Source organism: Psammomys obesus, unplaced genomic scaffold (genome assembly GCF_907164565.1).
Source record: "Psammomys obesus unplaced genomic scaffold, mPsaObe1.curated_primary_1811, whole genome shotgun sequence".
Classification (NCBI taxonomy): Eukaryota; Metazoa; Chordata; class Mammalia; order Rodentia; family Muridae; genus Psammomys; species Psammomys obesus.
Window position 1 is genome coordinate 1,258,591 of NW_026596240.1, and position 14,131 is coordinate 1,272,721.

General features: G+C 48.8%; 1 protein-coding gene across 1 annotated transcript in view; it reads left to right on the top strand.

Moving 5' to 3' along the window:
• The window catches only part of Polr1a (RNA polymerase I subunit A), a 63,446-nt gene that overhangs the window by 37,296 nt on the left and 12,019 nt on the right, over nt 1-14,131 (top strand). The window contains exons 15-25 of the mRNA XM_055596430.1: nt 1,995-2,144; nt 2,999-3,182; nt 4,367-4,449; nt 4,560-4,718; nt 6,595-6,693; nt 7,996-8,148; nt 9,555-9,637; nt 11,087-11,252; nt 12,001-12,222; nt 13,043-13,257; nt 13,805-13,972. Of these exons, the coding sequence (XP_055452405.1) occupies nt 1,995-2,144; nt 2,999-3,182; nt 4,367-4,449; nt 4,560-4,718; nt 6,595-6,693; nt 7,996-8,148; nt 9,555-9,637; nt 11,087-11,252; nt 12,001-12,222; nt 13,043-13,257; nt 13,805-13,972 (1,682 nt within the window). The remainder of the gene's footprint in view (nt 1-1,994; nt 2,145-2,998; nt 3,183-4,366; nt 4,450-4,559; nt 4,719-6,594; nt 6,694-7,995; nt 8,149-9,554; nt 9,638-11,086; nt 11,253-12,000; nt 12,223-13,042; nt 13,258-13,804; nt 13,973-14,131) is intronic.

Genomic DNA, 14,131 nt, shown 5'->3' on the forward strand with positions numbered 1-14,131 from the left:
ATTGCAGAGTGAGGCCTTTGGGAGATGTTTAAGGTTATGGGAGCAGAATGAATGGGATTGATGTCCTTCCTAAGTCTTCTGAACACTCTTTCCCCAAGTCAAGACAGAGTAAGAAGTCTCCATTTATGACCTAGAAAGCATGATTCTCTCCAGACTCTTGAGTCTGCCTCATTTTGTCTTTCTCTGCTCCCATAACTATAAGAAATATCAAAACCTACCAGATACTTTTCTTCTCATTCAGACTAAGCCTGTCCACTCAGCCTTCCCGTCCCTTGCCCTAAAAGACATGATTCAGCCCTGACTGCTCTGTGTTGCAGGATATTTGATCACACTGTGAACCCTGAGATTGTGTTGTTTACTGAAAATTTGTTTCTAGTTGTGGTGTGGCTCAACCCTAGCACACCTTTAATCTAAGAGCTTTCTGTTTGAATTACATAAAGTCAGCCATAGGTCAAGAAGAGGAGCAAGAAAACAGTTGACAGGGAGTGAACGTACAGGGGAAAAACCAGAGAGTAAGAAGTCAGGAGGCAGTAGAAGGGAGGGACATTGAATTTGAGGGGTTTTTGAAATGGCTAGAGGAGAGCTTCCTTCTTTTGGGCTGTCGCCTGAGGAGGAAGGTCAGCTGGGTGCTTCCTCTGCCTCTCTGAGCTAGCAGGCTTTCACCCCAGGATCTGGGGCCTGAGTCTTTATTGGTAAAATCGAACATTTGAGATTTTCTTAAAAGCATTTGGTGCCCACTGCTGGCTGAGCCCTCCTTCCCTGGCCGTCTTACTTAAAGCCACGAGGCTCTCTTACCTTCTATTCTGAGTTACCTCTCCTTATTCTGTTTCCTCCAAATTCCCCAGGGAGTTGAGGCTCCAAGGAGCTTTATTCTGTTCTCAGTGCCTGGATCATGGTAAACCCTAAATAGATAACTGCCAGTGAACGAATACATCTTGTCTGAAGGCTGTTAACAAGAAGTGCTTGATCAGAATGTGCCTCTCGGTGCACGACTGATACAAGGGCATCCCAGCCCCTCATGCCTCACTCTGCAGCCTGTTTCTCAGTCAGATGCTGCAGGTCTCCCCTGGGAAGCTCTTTAGTCGGTTCTTCATCTTTATGTTGATGCCCTGAGAATCTAAACCTTTGTGCCGGGAGGAAGTCATTAAACATAGTAGTAATTGTTACCTGTTTGAGGTGGGTAGCATTAGGAGCCTCACCATCTTTCTCAGTTTTGCTAAGTGTCCACTTCTGTTATTTTACCACATAATCTGATACTTGTTTTGACCCTACAGCAGACCTGCAAGCAGTATAAATAATGACACAGAGGCTTATTAATATTTTAAAACCTAGGCCTTTTGCTGGGCAGTCTCCCGACTACTCCAACCCAACTAATCCTGGTACTACATCCTGCTGAGTGGCCAGAACTCCCTCTCTGCTTCACTCTGGTCCATCTGTTCAAACACACACATACAGACACCAAGTCCTCTGGTGACTCTCAGTTCTTCTCCCAGAGTCCCTTTCTCTCTTCCCGGAAGTTCTACCTTCTACTTCTTGCCTAGTTATTGGCCATCAGCTCTTTATTAAAGCCAATTCTAGATTGCCTTAGGCAGCTGAGGAAGGAACAAACCTTTATAAAATGTGAGGCTGGTGCGGATGCCGCTATGGTGCTGGGCCATAGCGCTCTGCCAGTACAGAATTAACAATTGAATATACAGAGTAACACCTTCACACATGCACCCCACCATTACCCCCAAAACAAGTTATTATTTTTTTCTTCCTTTGGCCTATTAGAAATTAATGCAAGCCTCCGACATTACTCACTTTAGGATGAGGTGTTTTAGGGAATAAAAATCCTAATGAAGTTTTAGTGTATTTTTGGTAGACTTGTCTTTCCGAGGACCTGCTTGCCTTGCTGTGCCTTGCGAGCAGAAGTGGCATCACGAGGCAGCCGATCCTGATGGGCAGTTAGTTATCTCTTCCCCTTCCAGCGAATTGTCCTCTTTTTTTTCCAGGTTGTGTCAACCCTCCTCATAAACATAATCCCAGAGGACTACGCCCCCCTGAATTTATCTGGAAAAGCAAAAATTGGCAGTAAAGCCTGGGTGAAGGAAACACCACGGCCTATTCCTGACTTTGACCCTAACTCCATGTGTGAGTCCCAGGTATGGCTTTATAAAATTGATTTCTGTTCCTGGGGGTGGCAGATTGACTTCAGCAAGTTCAGAGACTGGTGCCATGCCTCAGAAGAAAAGTTTTGTCCAAGGTGGTATCCACTCTTGTTTAAGATGTACTCAGGGCTGATCTCTGCCCTCTGGCTCTCAGCATGAAACCCCTGCTGATTTGAGAAGGTTTCCAGAGGCTGGTGCCGATTCTGCAGTGCTTACAATGGGGAGCTCATGTTTTCTTTCAAGACCTCTGAGTGGTTTGAATGAGCGAAATTGCCATGAGGTCCGCAAAGCCCAACTCCAAATATTCAGAACCAGGATTAGGGAAGGCCAGAGTGGCCCTCACACCCCCCACCAGAGATTGTCAAGGCCTCTGTCTATTCTTGGTGAACAAGCTTCTCAAGTCAGCAGCTGTCTGGCTGTCTCTAACAGGGCCTGCTTTCCTCTGTCCCTCCCTCTTCCCTCTTTCTTTCCTTTTTCTGTAGTGTTGGGTTTGAACCCAGGGTCTCCTGCGTGCTTAGCATTAACTGCCAGTGAACCCCATCCCCTGCCCTGTGTCAGGACTAACAGATGACCCCTGCAAACCTGGAGCAGCCACGTTTTTTTTTTTTTCATCCACTTGCTGGATCATCCACTTAACTGCGTGCAATTAAAAACCTAGCCAGTGTGTGTTCATCTTCCTTACTTAAAGTATGTATTAGTCTCACACATTCCCTCCCTTTCTCCCTAAGGATTTGAGACAGGTCACAGTAGAGGGACCCCCATAATGAAGCTAATAGTACTTGGCTTGTGAGGGCGGCTCCTTTAAGCGGTGCCCTGCAGCCTGGCATTGGTGATGCTTCCCTGCACAGGTGGTCATCAGGGAAGGGGAGCTGCTGTGCGGAGTGCTGGACAAGGCGCACTACGGGAGCTCTGCCTATGGCCTGGTGCACTGCTGCTATGAGATCTACGGGGGCGAGACCAGCGGCAGGGTTCTCACCTGCCTAGCCCGCCTCTTCACTGCCTACCTGCAGCTCTACCGAGGCTTCACCTTGGGTAAGTACTAGGCCTGTGGCCCGGGCTCTGCCCATGTTCAGGATGCCATCTAGGCCACTTTCTTGGTGAATGTTTAACCTCTTCCCTTCAGTGTTAGCCATCTGAGTTTCACACCCCGTGTTTCTTCTCCTACCACAGCTCAGAGCAGCCCCTGCCAACCCCACCCCATTCTGCTCCTTTCTTCACCTTCCTACATTTAGCTCACAGTGAAGATCAGACCTAAACAACAGCCATGCCTGTAGCTCTGCTAGCTCTGGCACAGACAGGAACGGCTCAGATGCACTGATGGTTCATATGCCGTAGGGCTGACAGAAAACAAGGTCACACTGGGAGGGAGTGGAGCTTTAGGGGAGGGCTGGCTAACGCCATTCCAACCCTGTTTAGCAGAGGTCATAGTAACAAGGATGGCCTGGATGTGACCTCCTGGCAGGGTCTGCTCATGTGGTTGTGGCTTGCATGGAGAGGAATCGTTCCTGTTTCTTTCTGCTCGCATGTAGTCTTCAGAAGCCTCGGGTTTCTATAGGGAATTCCAGATGTTTGCTTTAGCTTTTAAACAGTCAGTGTTGCCCTCCTACTCAGACCTTGGCTGAGGGATTTTTCAGACTGTGTCATGCATGGGTCAAAACAAAACATTGTTAAGTTGAAAAGAAATTACTGTTGAAGATAAGCAATTCTTCAAGGCTTTGAGCCAAAGGATGGGCTTTCCTGAAGGGATTTGGACCTTCTACCTCTGACACAGTGCTGAGACCGTTGGACTGTACCCAGACTTGATGTGGTGTGTGCTTGCACATGTATGTAGTCACAGCTGCACGTAGGATTCCGGGGATACTCACTGTCTGCTTCTCTTCTGCTGCTGAACATCCTTCTGGCCAAAATCTCCAGCTGTTTCATCCCACACATATTTATTGGGTGTAGCCAGCAGAGCTTCTGGCTAAAAGCACATTTGAAACTCCAGCCTAGGCTTACTTTCTCCCTGTGTACCTCAGTTTTGAGCCCTAATTTTATTGCTTATGAAAGAGAGGTTTTGATGTTTAGGTTTTCTTATGCAAGCACTGGTGTTAATATTGCTGTTTCAAAGCTTCCTATACATAGGTCTCTCAGCTTTGGATCTGAGCATCATCAATTGTACGAGCTAGTGCAACATTAGGCCCGGGCCCTGTTGAGCTTATCTGTTTACTCTGCAGGTGTGGAAGACATTTTGGTTAAGCCAGATGCAGATTTGAAGAGACAGCGCATCATTGAAGAATCCACCCAGTGTGGGCCCCAGGTAAAGAGGAGGGCTGGCAGGCCATGGCCTGCTGTCCAGGGGCCACTTAGCTTACAGAATAAAGCCACACCCTCCTTTACTAAAGCCTCCTGTTCCTTTCTTCATTCTAGGCTGTCAGGGCTGCACTGAACCTGCCAGAAGCTTCATCAAGTGATGAGATTCAAGGGAAATGGCAGGATGCCCATCTGGGCAAAGACCAGAGAGATTTTAACATGATTGATATGAAGTTCAAGGAGGAAGTGAACCATTACAGCAATGAGATAAACAAGGTTAGCCTGGCCACACAAGGCACAGATCCCCATTTTTTTGAATGCTGATTCTGTTGGTTTATTTATAATTACATTTGATTCTCACCCTGGACCCTTTAGAGCAGTCTGAGTCGGTAAAATTTGAAGTTGGGCAGGTACAGCCCATCTTTATGAAGAACACAGGGTCTCATTCTCTTGCTCTTTAAGTCTGGAAGGAAGGCCTTGGTTTCTTTCTAAAAGGGAACACTTTGTGCAGCATTTCTGTGTACTTGAGTTCTGCACTAGAGGGGCTGAAGAAAGAAGCTTGACTGTAGAGCCACTCCACTGTCGGTGGAGGAACAGGGTGAAGGGCAGGAGTCTGGTGCAGCAGAGCCAGGGGTGAACACCGGGCTTTGTGTTGAGCTTTATACTTGCTGTGTGACCTTAATTAAGAAGTGTGACTGGGCTCTCGGTTGTTCTGGGAAGCAGATGTGTGAGGAGCCCCGCTTCAGGGGCTGGCCTGGACTCCCTACCCTGTGGTTTGAAGAGGAGCCAGGCTGGCACTCCCTCTGCCTGGTAGACCCTAGGGCCCAGCCTGAGGAAAGAAAGGAAAGGCTACCACTCAACACCAGAGTTGTCTGTGGGGGTTCTCTTCCTGCCTTTCAGCATTCATTTGGTGGCTAGAAGACGGTTCTCATCAGTAGAAAGTGTTATCCAGAGGAACCTTCTAGCACTGCCTGGGAAAGCAGCGGACAGTACATCTTAGAATAGCCTCTTGTCCACAGCTCTCACTTTCTGCCTCTGCCAACCCAGGCTCTGCTCCTCCTGTCTTGAGTTTGGTGTCTAGATCCCCAGGCAAAGCTGAAACAGATTCAGAACTCATGTCATTGTCCTGGGGGTCGCCCTGTGCAGCTTTCTCACTTCGGATGGCCTTGTGCTTGGTGACTTGCTGGCAAGTGTGGACGTTGGTAATGCTCCTTATGGATGTAGTGTATGCTTTTCTGGGTCGATTCATTAGGCCCTCACCTTAGATGTTATTCTTTTTTTCTAAATTTATTTGTATTTTGTTTTATGGGCGTTGATGTTTTGCCTACGTGTATGTCTGTGTAAGGGTGTCAGATCCCCTGGAACTAGGGTTACAGACAGTTGTGAACTGCCATATGGTGCTCGGAATTGAACCTGGGTTCTGTGGACTAGCAGCCACTGCTCTTAACCACTGAGCCATCTCTTCAGCCCCAAGTTTATTCTTATCTATTGTCTTAGTCACTGTTCTATTACTGTGAAGAGATATCATGACCAAGGCAGCTCTTATATAGGAAAGCACTTAGTTGTGGGCTGGCTTACTGTTTCGGTGGTTATCATTATTATCATGGCAGGAGCGTGGTGGGACACAGGCAGACATGCTGGAGCAGTAGCTGAGAGTTCTACATCCTAACCCATAGGCAGACAGAGAGATACTGCGCTCAGCATGGGCTTTTGAAACTTCCAAATCCACCTCCAATGAGACTTCTTCCAACAAGGCCTACCTCTTAATCCTTTTGATCCTTTCAAATAGTGCCACTTCCTGGTGGCTAAACATTCAAATGTCTGAGTGTCTGGGGCCATCTAGCATCTAGCATCTTCAGAGTCACGGATTAGATTTGCCAGCCCCCTGCTTCTCAGCCTTTTGTGGTTCCCTTTTTGCTGCCATTTGACTGGAACCTGGGGCTCCTGTGGGCATAGCAGGGTGCTTATGTAGAGGTTTCAGTGGAAGGATGAGACTAGATTAGGGTTTTCTTTCTCTAAGTGCAATTCAGCCCTTAGCTGTAGGTAAATGCTCTATCTGGCTTTGTTTCTTTCTGTGTCAGGGCTTTACCTTCTGAATGTGGGGTCTTAAGAAAGGCGAAGTCGCTGAGCAGTGTGTTGATCTCATCCACAGGCATGTATGCCTTTTGGCTTGCACAGACAGTTCCCCGAGAACAACCTGCAGATGATGGTGCAGTCGGGAGCCAAAGGGTCAACTGTGAACACCATGCAAGTATGAGCAAAAAATAGCTTAGCTGGTTTGCCAGAGGGGTGGGCTGGTGGCAAGAGTCAGCTTTCAGTTCATTTCTGATTTTAAAATATCTTTAGTCCGCGTAAAATATAACTAAAAAGACTGGGAAACGCTAAGGCATATAGAAATCTTCTTGTGGGTGGGGGAAGGCAGATCCCCGAAGTTCATTGGCCATCCAGTTTAATCAGATTGATGAGTTTCCGGTTCAGTGAAAGATCGCATTTCAAAACATAAAGGCAAAGAAAGAAACAGCCAGTGTTAGGATCTGGCCTTCACAAGTGTGTACATGAAATCACACACACCGCACAGTCTTACAATGTTGCATGATATACCTCTTTCATTTACTATTGCATTGTAAGCACTGTTCTAAGGATCACTTACCTCTGTGTCTCATTACCCTCCCAGAGCTCCTTGGTGCTATGGAGACATTTTCACATTGCTTAATGTCTGTGTCAGTGTGAGTTGTTGTTTTCAATCCTGATGACCTTGAGAGGTTCTCAGGAGCATGGGCCATTGTCCAGTGAGTGCCAAGACAGAGTGGCTCAAGAAGCTGGACACCACTGAAAGCCACCACTCAGGGGAGATGCTCCCAGGAGGAATTACATGCCGCTTCCTAAGCCTACAGATGAGTGGCTTGGCTTCTGTCTGGCTCTGGGGTTATTTTTTCCTGTAGACTTCATTTCCCCATTGGAACCTTTTCTTAGGGTTCTTACTGCTGTAGAAATCACAATAAGCAAAGGCAACTTGGGGAGGGGTTAATTTCATCTTACAGATCCATGACTAAGGGAAGCTTAGGGCAGAAGCTCAAGGCAGGACTGGCACGGAAGCCCTGGAGGAACATTGGCGTACTAACTTCCCCTTCGTGGCTTGCTCAGCCTTCATTCTTCTGCCTGCCCAGGGTGGCACTGCCCCCAGTAGTTGGGTCCACCCACATTAATCACTAACCAAGAAAATCCACACGGGCTTGCTTCCAGGCAGCCTATGGAGGCACTCTCGACAACAACAAAAAAGCAAAAACGAGGGCAAACCTTCACGGTACTTGCAGGTACAATGTGATGATTCCAAGTCATGGCTTCTTCTCTAAGCATTGCTACTCTCCACTGCCCTCCAAAGGGAGAAAAGCCAGTGCTAACTTTTTCTTAGAATATGCTCCTGTGGCTTGTTTAATCATCTAGGTCGGTCTTCAGATCTAACTCCTTTTCCAAACACTTCTCTTGAAGGACAGCTGGAAGTTCTGTTCCGACAAAGTATTGCTGAGCACTCAATTGTGTTTCCCTTCCCCAGATCTCTTGCCTGCTGGGCCAGATTGAGTTGGAAGGTCGGAGACCCCCACTGATGGCATCTGGCAAGTCACTGCCCTGCTTTGAGCCTTACGAGGTTACCCCCAGGGCTGGCGGCTTCGTCACAGGAAGGTTCCTTACCGGTATCAGGCCTCCTGTATGTGTGTTTTTGGCATTTTCCCTCACTTCTAGACCTGGTAGTGATGATTTACAACACAAGAATAATCACATAAATGTTAAAGGCATCTATACCTCAGTTCTCAAGGAGACGCAACTACCATGAAAAGATGGGGCCAGATATGTGGCTCATGCTGCAATCCCAGTCTTGCCCTGAGAATTGTCCTGTTGAGTCCAGCCAAAGCTACACAGCAAGACTTGCCTCAAAAGAAAAGGAAAAGACAAGACTGGTCTTGCCTTCCACCTTTTCTGTGATGCAGCCTCTCTAAGCCAGTTCTTAGCTGCTTCAGAAGCAGCCGGAGAGGGGATGTATAAGTCACCAAAGTGCTCATAATACCAAAAGGGGCATGGTGGAGACTGACTTTATGAAGTCTCCATTTCCCGATTCCTCCCCTCACTCCGTAGCAGTGGGACGTCTGTGACGGGTGGTGCTCAGCAGATGCATAGCTTTCCCCTAAGGGAATGGCCTTTTTAATGTTAGGACACTGATTCCACGATGTTGTATGTGTGTGTGCATGTCTGAAAGGATGCCAGGTCTAGAGTGGACTGTTCCAAGGCTGCTGACTGCTCCAGAAGCCCCTCCACAGGCCCCACACAAGCATTTCCAGGATCATCCACAGCCTATAGCCAAGAGATGGTAGTAGGTTGATGTAGACTAGAATAATTCAAATTCTGACTCAGACCCTTTAGTGCATCAAGAAATCACTGAGCTGGGCATAGTGGCACATGTCTTTAATCCCACCGCATAGGAGGTAGGGACAGATGGATCTCAGTGAGTTTGAGGCCAGCCTGATCTACATATTGAGTTCCAGGACAGCCAAAGCTATGTAATAGAGAAACCCTGTCCTCAAAAAAAAAGAAAAAGAAAAAGAAGAAATCACTGTAGTAGTTCATAATTCCTTTGTTTAATGAAACAAAAGAGTGGTAAAGAAAATTGCAGTTTGTCCCACGTAATAAAAGATGGGACAGTATCATAAAGCTTACTGTGAGGTCCCCTCCCATCCCTTGTGTGTGTTTGCTGATGGGTATTGTAAACATACTCTTCTTGTAACGGTAGTCAGAGTTTTAGAAAAGCTAAGCATGGTAGCTCACAACTGTAACCCCAATTACTCAGGAGCCTGGGACAGGAGGATCACAAATTCAAGGCTCACTTGGACTCCGTATGAAGTATGAAGACCTATCTTAAAACCACGCAAAGAGGAGTTTGGGAAACACCTTAACTGTCCACACTGTCAAGCGGACCCCAGGCATGGGGTGCTAGGATGGGGACTAGGCTGGGAGCAGTCTGTGTGGCCAGGAAAGGGTGCGTAGGTGGCCCAAAGGGCCCTCTAGGAAATATTGCTGCTCACTGCCACCTGTGGGGCCTGGCTCCCTCTTTTCCCATAGGAGTTCTTCTTCCACTGCATGGCAGGGAGAGAAGGCCTTGTGGACACTGCTGTCAAAACCAGCCGTTCCGGTTATCTGCAAAGGTAACAGCGCCTATAGCCCTGTGGTAGGCGGGTTGGTGTTCTAGGACCTTGCTCCTGTCGTGTGTCACTGAGGAGTCCTTAGATGATGTAATCTCTTTTCAATGTCTCCCTGTGTGGTCTGAGACAGAAAATAGCATACAATATTTCTATGTTCAGGTAGAGCATGCCCTCAGAGGGTTACACAGTAGGCCCCGTGTTGTGCAGGTCTTCTGGGTGTGCCCAGCCTGTGTGCTGCGTGTGCCTCAAAATGTCTGTGAACACAGCCCAACACAAAATTGTCACCTTACCTCAGACATTATGAGATTCGTTATGCCTGTATAAAGCTGCATTACACCGTTCTCAGGGATGAGCTTTGTAGATGGCAGTATGATGAGCCTGTCAGAAGGTTGGACATGCCTAGATGGCAGTAGTGAGCTTGTCCTTTGAGAGGCTCAGCAGCCTAGGATACACACAGAGGACTCTAGTATCAGCTGTCGCCCGGGGGGTCACCAGCCAAGACCTTTTCTTTCCTTTCTGGTAGGAAAGCAAACAGTCCTAGGCTTTTTGTCATGGTTCTACTGCTCTCAAAGAATGTATGCCAGTGGGAGTAATGATGGCAATGAGGGGAATATGGCTGCCTGTGATATGACAGCAAGAGGTTCCAAGAACACATGTCAGTGGGCCACTCGAGATAAGGCCTGAAGCTCAGGGAAGAAACCTGGAGATGTGGAAATGGGGCGGAGCTGCTAGGCCCTGTAAGACCAGTATAGTAGAGGGCAAAAGACTAACATCACCACCATGTTTGGCCAAAGGAGAGCTGGGCTTTGGCACCAGCTTGCCAGGCTATGAGTTAAATGCCATGAAAATTGGAGGCCAAAACTTGGCTCTACCCTTGTGGCTTGGGTTGGATGCTGGAGGAGAGAACAGGATCGTGGGAAACCTCAGTGGACACATAGTAGTGACCAAGATAGAAAGCAAGGGATGGTTAAAGGAGCAGCTGTCACTAGAAGACTGAAGATGAGGGGCATCAGATTAGGGACATGATGTCAGCATTTAACTCCTGGTGATGCCGCTTTGCTTGGCAATCTCTCAACATTGACAGTTCAGTTCTCCCTCCTCTCTCCTTCTTGGCCTGCCTGTGACTCTAAGGATGCCAGTCGTTTAGAGCTCTAAGATACAGGAGAGTGAAGGGGTGGGGAGTGAAGGGGTGGGGGTCCCCAGCAGCTGAACTAGATGGGAGCCTGGCCCTGGGCATGTGGTAGCCAGATCCCTGAGGTGATCTCCTTGAAAATTCGCAGGAAATGTGGCCTCTGAAAGTTGGGTCCCAGGGCTTGGGGCAGTGGAAGTGATCCTTCCTAGAGTCCTGTTTATCTGCAACAGCAGCCCCTTCCTTCCCCTTTCCTGTCACCTGTTTCCCTCTGAGCTGCCCTGGGAGGGGTTAACCCGGGGCGCTGAGCAGTTTCCTCACAGGTGCATCATCAAGCACTTGGAGGGGCTGGTCGTCCAGTACGATCTGACAGTTCGTGATAGCGATGGCAGCGTGGTACAGTTCCTGTATGGGGAGGATGGCCTGGACATTCCCAAGACACAGTTCCTGCAGCCCAAGCAATTTCCCTTCCTGGCCAGCAACTATGAGGTAACGTCAGACCCTTGGTGCCTGTGAGTGATGGCTGCCACTCCAGCCATGTGACCATTGAGAAAAGCCAGAAGTTTTATAAAGCCCCCATCAGTGTCCTGAAGCTTTTGATATTTTCAGAGCTCCTCCTTAGACTATGACTATACCAGGTCTTGGTAAAACATGAGTATTTGTGGAATAGTAATTGCCTTTGGGGAGTGGAGGTCCTGGGCCTAAAACTGAAACACACAGCAAGTCTATGTACCTCCTTTGTGCAATCTAGAGCTGAAGTAGCGCTCTGTTCAGTCTACAGCAGAGGCAACCAAATGCTGACGCCACAGTAGCCAACTGGTGGGAGGTGGGCAAGGGTTTGAACACAGGCCCACCTTATAATGTCTGTAACTTGTATATGCCAAGTAATGGCCATTGCCGTGGGCTGAACAGTTAGTTACCCTGGTTTTCAGCTTAGGAAGCTGAAACCATCATGAGCTGTCCAGGACTTAGTTCTGATGGCAGAATTAAGGCTCGCTCGTGCTTGCCTAGGCCCTCACCTTACTTGCTTCTATCCCAGTACCCTGGCCTTCTTTCCTTCTTCCTAGGAAGCTATTCTTAATGAGCTAATCTCTTTCCTGATGATGGGGGCTTTATTCACCAGTGAGTGCTTGTTCCTTCTAAGAGATGTTTTGAGGACTCTCCTCGTGCACTTTGGGTCCTGCAGTGTGGCCCATCTTTCATGCTGTCATCTTGCCTGTGTGATTTATTTACTTAGGTGATAATGAAATCCAAGCATCTTCATGAAGTTTTATCCAGAGCAGATCCCCAGAAAGTGCTCCGCCACTTCAAAGCCATTAAAAAATGGCATAGCAAGCATCCCAATGCCCTGCTGAGAACAGGCGCCTTCCTGAGTTTTTCCCAGAAGATTCAGGCAGCTGTGAAAGCCTTGAACCTAAAGGGCGAGAACCAGAATGGCCGCAGCCCGGAGACCCAGCAGGTAACTTGGTCAGGCCTCCGCCGGAGGAAAGATGAGCAGTGGCTCCCTAATAATGAATGGGATGTATCAGGCAAGATGCCAGCAGTTGCCATGTGAGACCGTAGCTAGGAGGCTCGTTGCAAGGTGTGAGCAGTAGGGCTGGAGGGAGTTACTAGGGCTGGTGGCAGGGGTGCCTCGCCACACCAGGCGTGATGAGTCAGGGAGAGTAGAGGTGGGGAGGGCAGCTGTGAGCAGAGGCTGGTTAGAGACCTGCTGGAGAGAAGGCCAGCCTGGGTTGAGAGAGAGATGCTAACTGGCACTTGGCTCACCTCATTCTTGGTACCTGGTTGCCACAAACACCCCATTTGCCTCCAGAGGAATCCCAGTTGGACAGTAATGATGTCATTCCCCTACCATGTGATTTGTTTGGACAGGCCAGGATTAATTGCCCAAAGCATCACACAGTAGAATCTGTTCTGTTTTAAGTGTTGAGGTGTTTATTTGTTGTTGTTTATGTGTGTGCGCGTGCGCGCATTGGGTATTTTGCCTGCATGTGCGTCTGTGTGAGCGTGTCAGGTCCCCTGGGAATGGAGTTATAGATAGTTGTGGGCTGCCCTGTGGGTCCTCTGGAAGAACAGCCCGTTCTCTTCACCACTGAGCCATCTCTCCAGCCTGTTGAGGTGGATTCTAACCTCACCACAGCCAGGTAATGCCTTGCATTAGCCCCTACTCTCAGCCAAAGCCAGTCCTTTGAGTCTTGTGCCCCTGCTATGCCAGGAGTCTTAGAAGCCCATCGAGATACCTTCCCATCTAGCTAAGACACATCTTGCTGTGTGTGCAGATGTTACAGATGTGGTATGAACTAGATGAGCGGAGCCGATGGAAATACCAGAAGAGGGCCGCCCCCTGTCCCGACCCTAGCCTTTCTGTGTGGCGTCCAGACATCTACTTTGCGTCTGTGTCTGAAACATTTGAAAAAAAGATTGACGACTACAGTCAGGAATGGGCAACTCAAGCGGAGAAGAGTTACAAGCAGTCGGAGCTTTCCCTGGACAGGTAAGGACACTGATCTGTGTCATGGGCTGTGGGCCCCTGACCCACTCCAGAAGAGGAAGGCAGCCTCTGCCTGCACCCCAGAAGGTCTCATCTGCCTTCAAGAGCACCCAGAAGAACTTGAATGGACAGAGCTCTCTGGCTTCCTCCACGTGCACACCGCCCTCCACACTCACTTGGGCTAGTGTCTGGGAAGGGCGGTTAGTACATCACAGAACTGTGCAGTGCAGACACGTGATGTGAGCTACACACGCACGTGCACCCCTGCCTCTGACTGCTGATAAACCCCAAACTATTTCTAGTTGGTGGAGCAGAAGTGTAAGCCCTCTCCAAACTTCTCTTTCTAGTGGGGGAGGGGTGTGAATGGTTCTCAAAATAACTACTGCCCAGAGGCCTTTGTCATTGGCCTGGCAAGGATACATGATGTTCTTGTAGCAAACCTGAGTGACTCAAACAAAGAACCCACTAGGGCTTTGTATACCTGGTGTCTGGTGGTGTCGTGGGCGGTCTCGTACTTGTCCCTGATCCCTGCTGTCCCCTCTGTCTCCAGGCTGAGGAACTTACTGCAGTTGAAGTGGCAGCGCTCGCTGTGTGACCCCGGCGAGGCTGTTGGCCTTCTGGCCGCCCAGAGCATTGGGGAGCCGTCCACACAGATGACACTGAACACCTTCCACTTCGCAGGCAGAGGCGAGATGAATGTCACCCTGGGCATTCCAAGGTACAGGGTCCCAAGGGTGCACACTGCAGATCTCACGGCTGGGAAAGGGTGCTGGTGAGCGAGGGATTAAGTCTCCTCTGAGTGTGGATCCTCAGTTGAGGTTCTGGAGCGTGTTTGCAGCCTGAATGCTTTCTGTAGCTTGATCTTTTAGGATTTCTA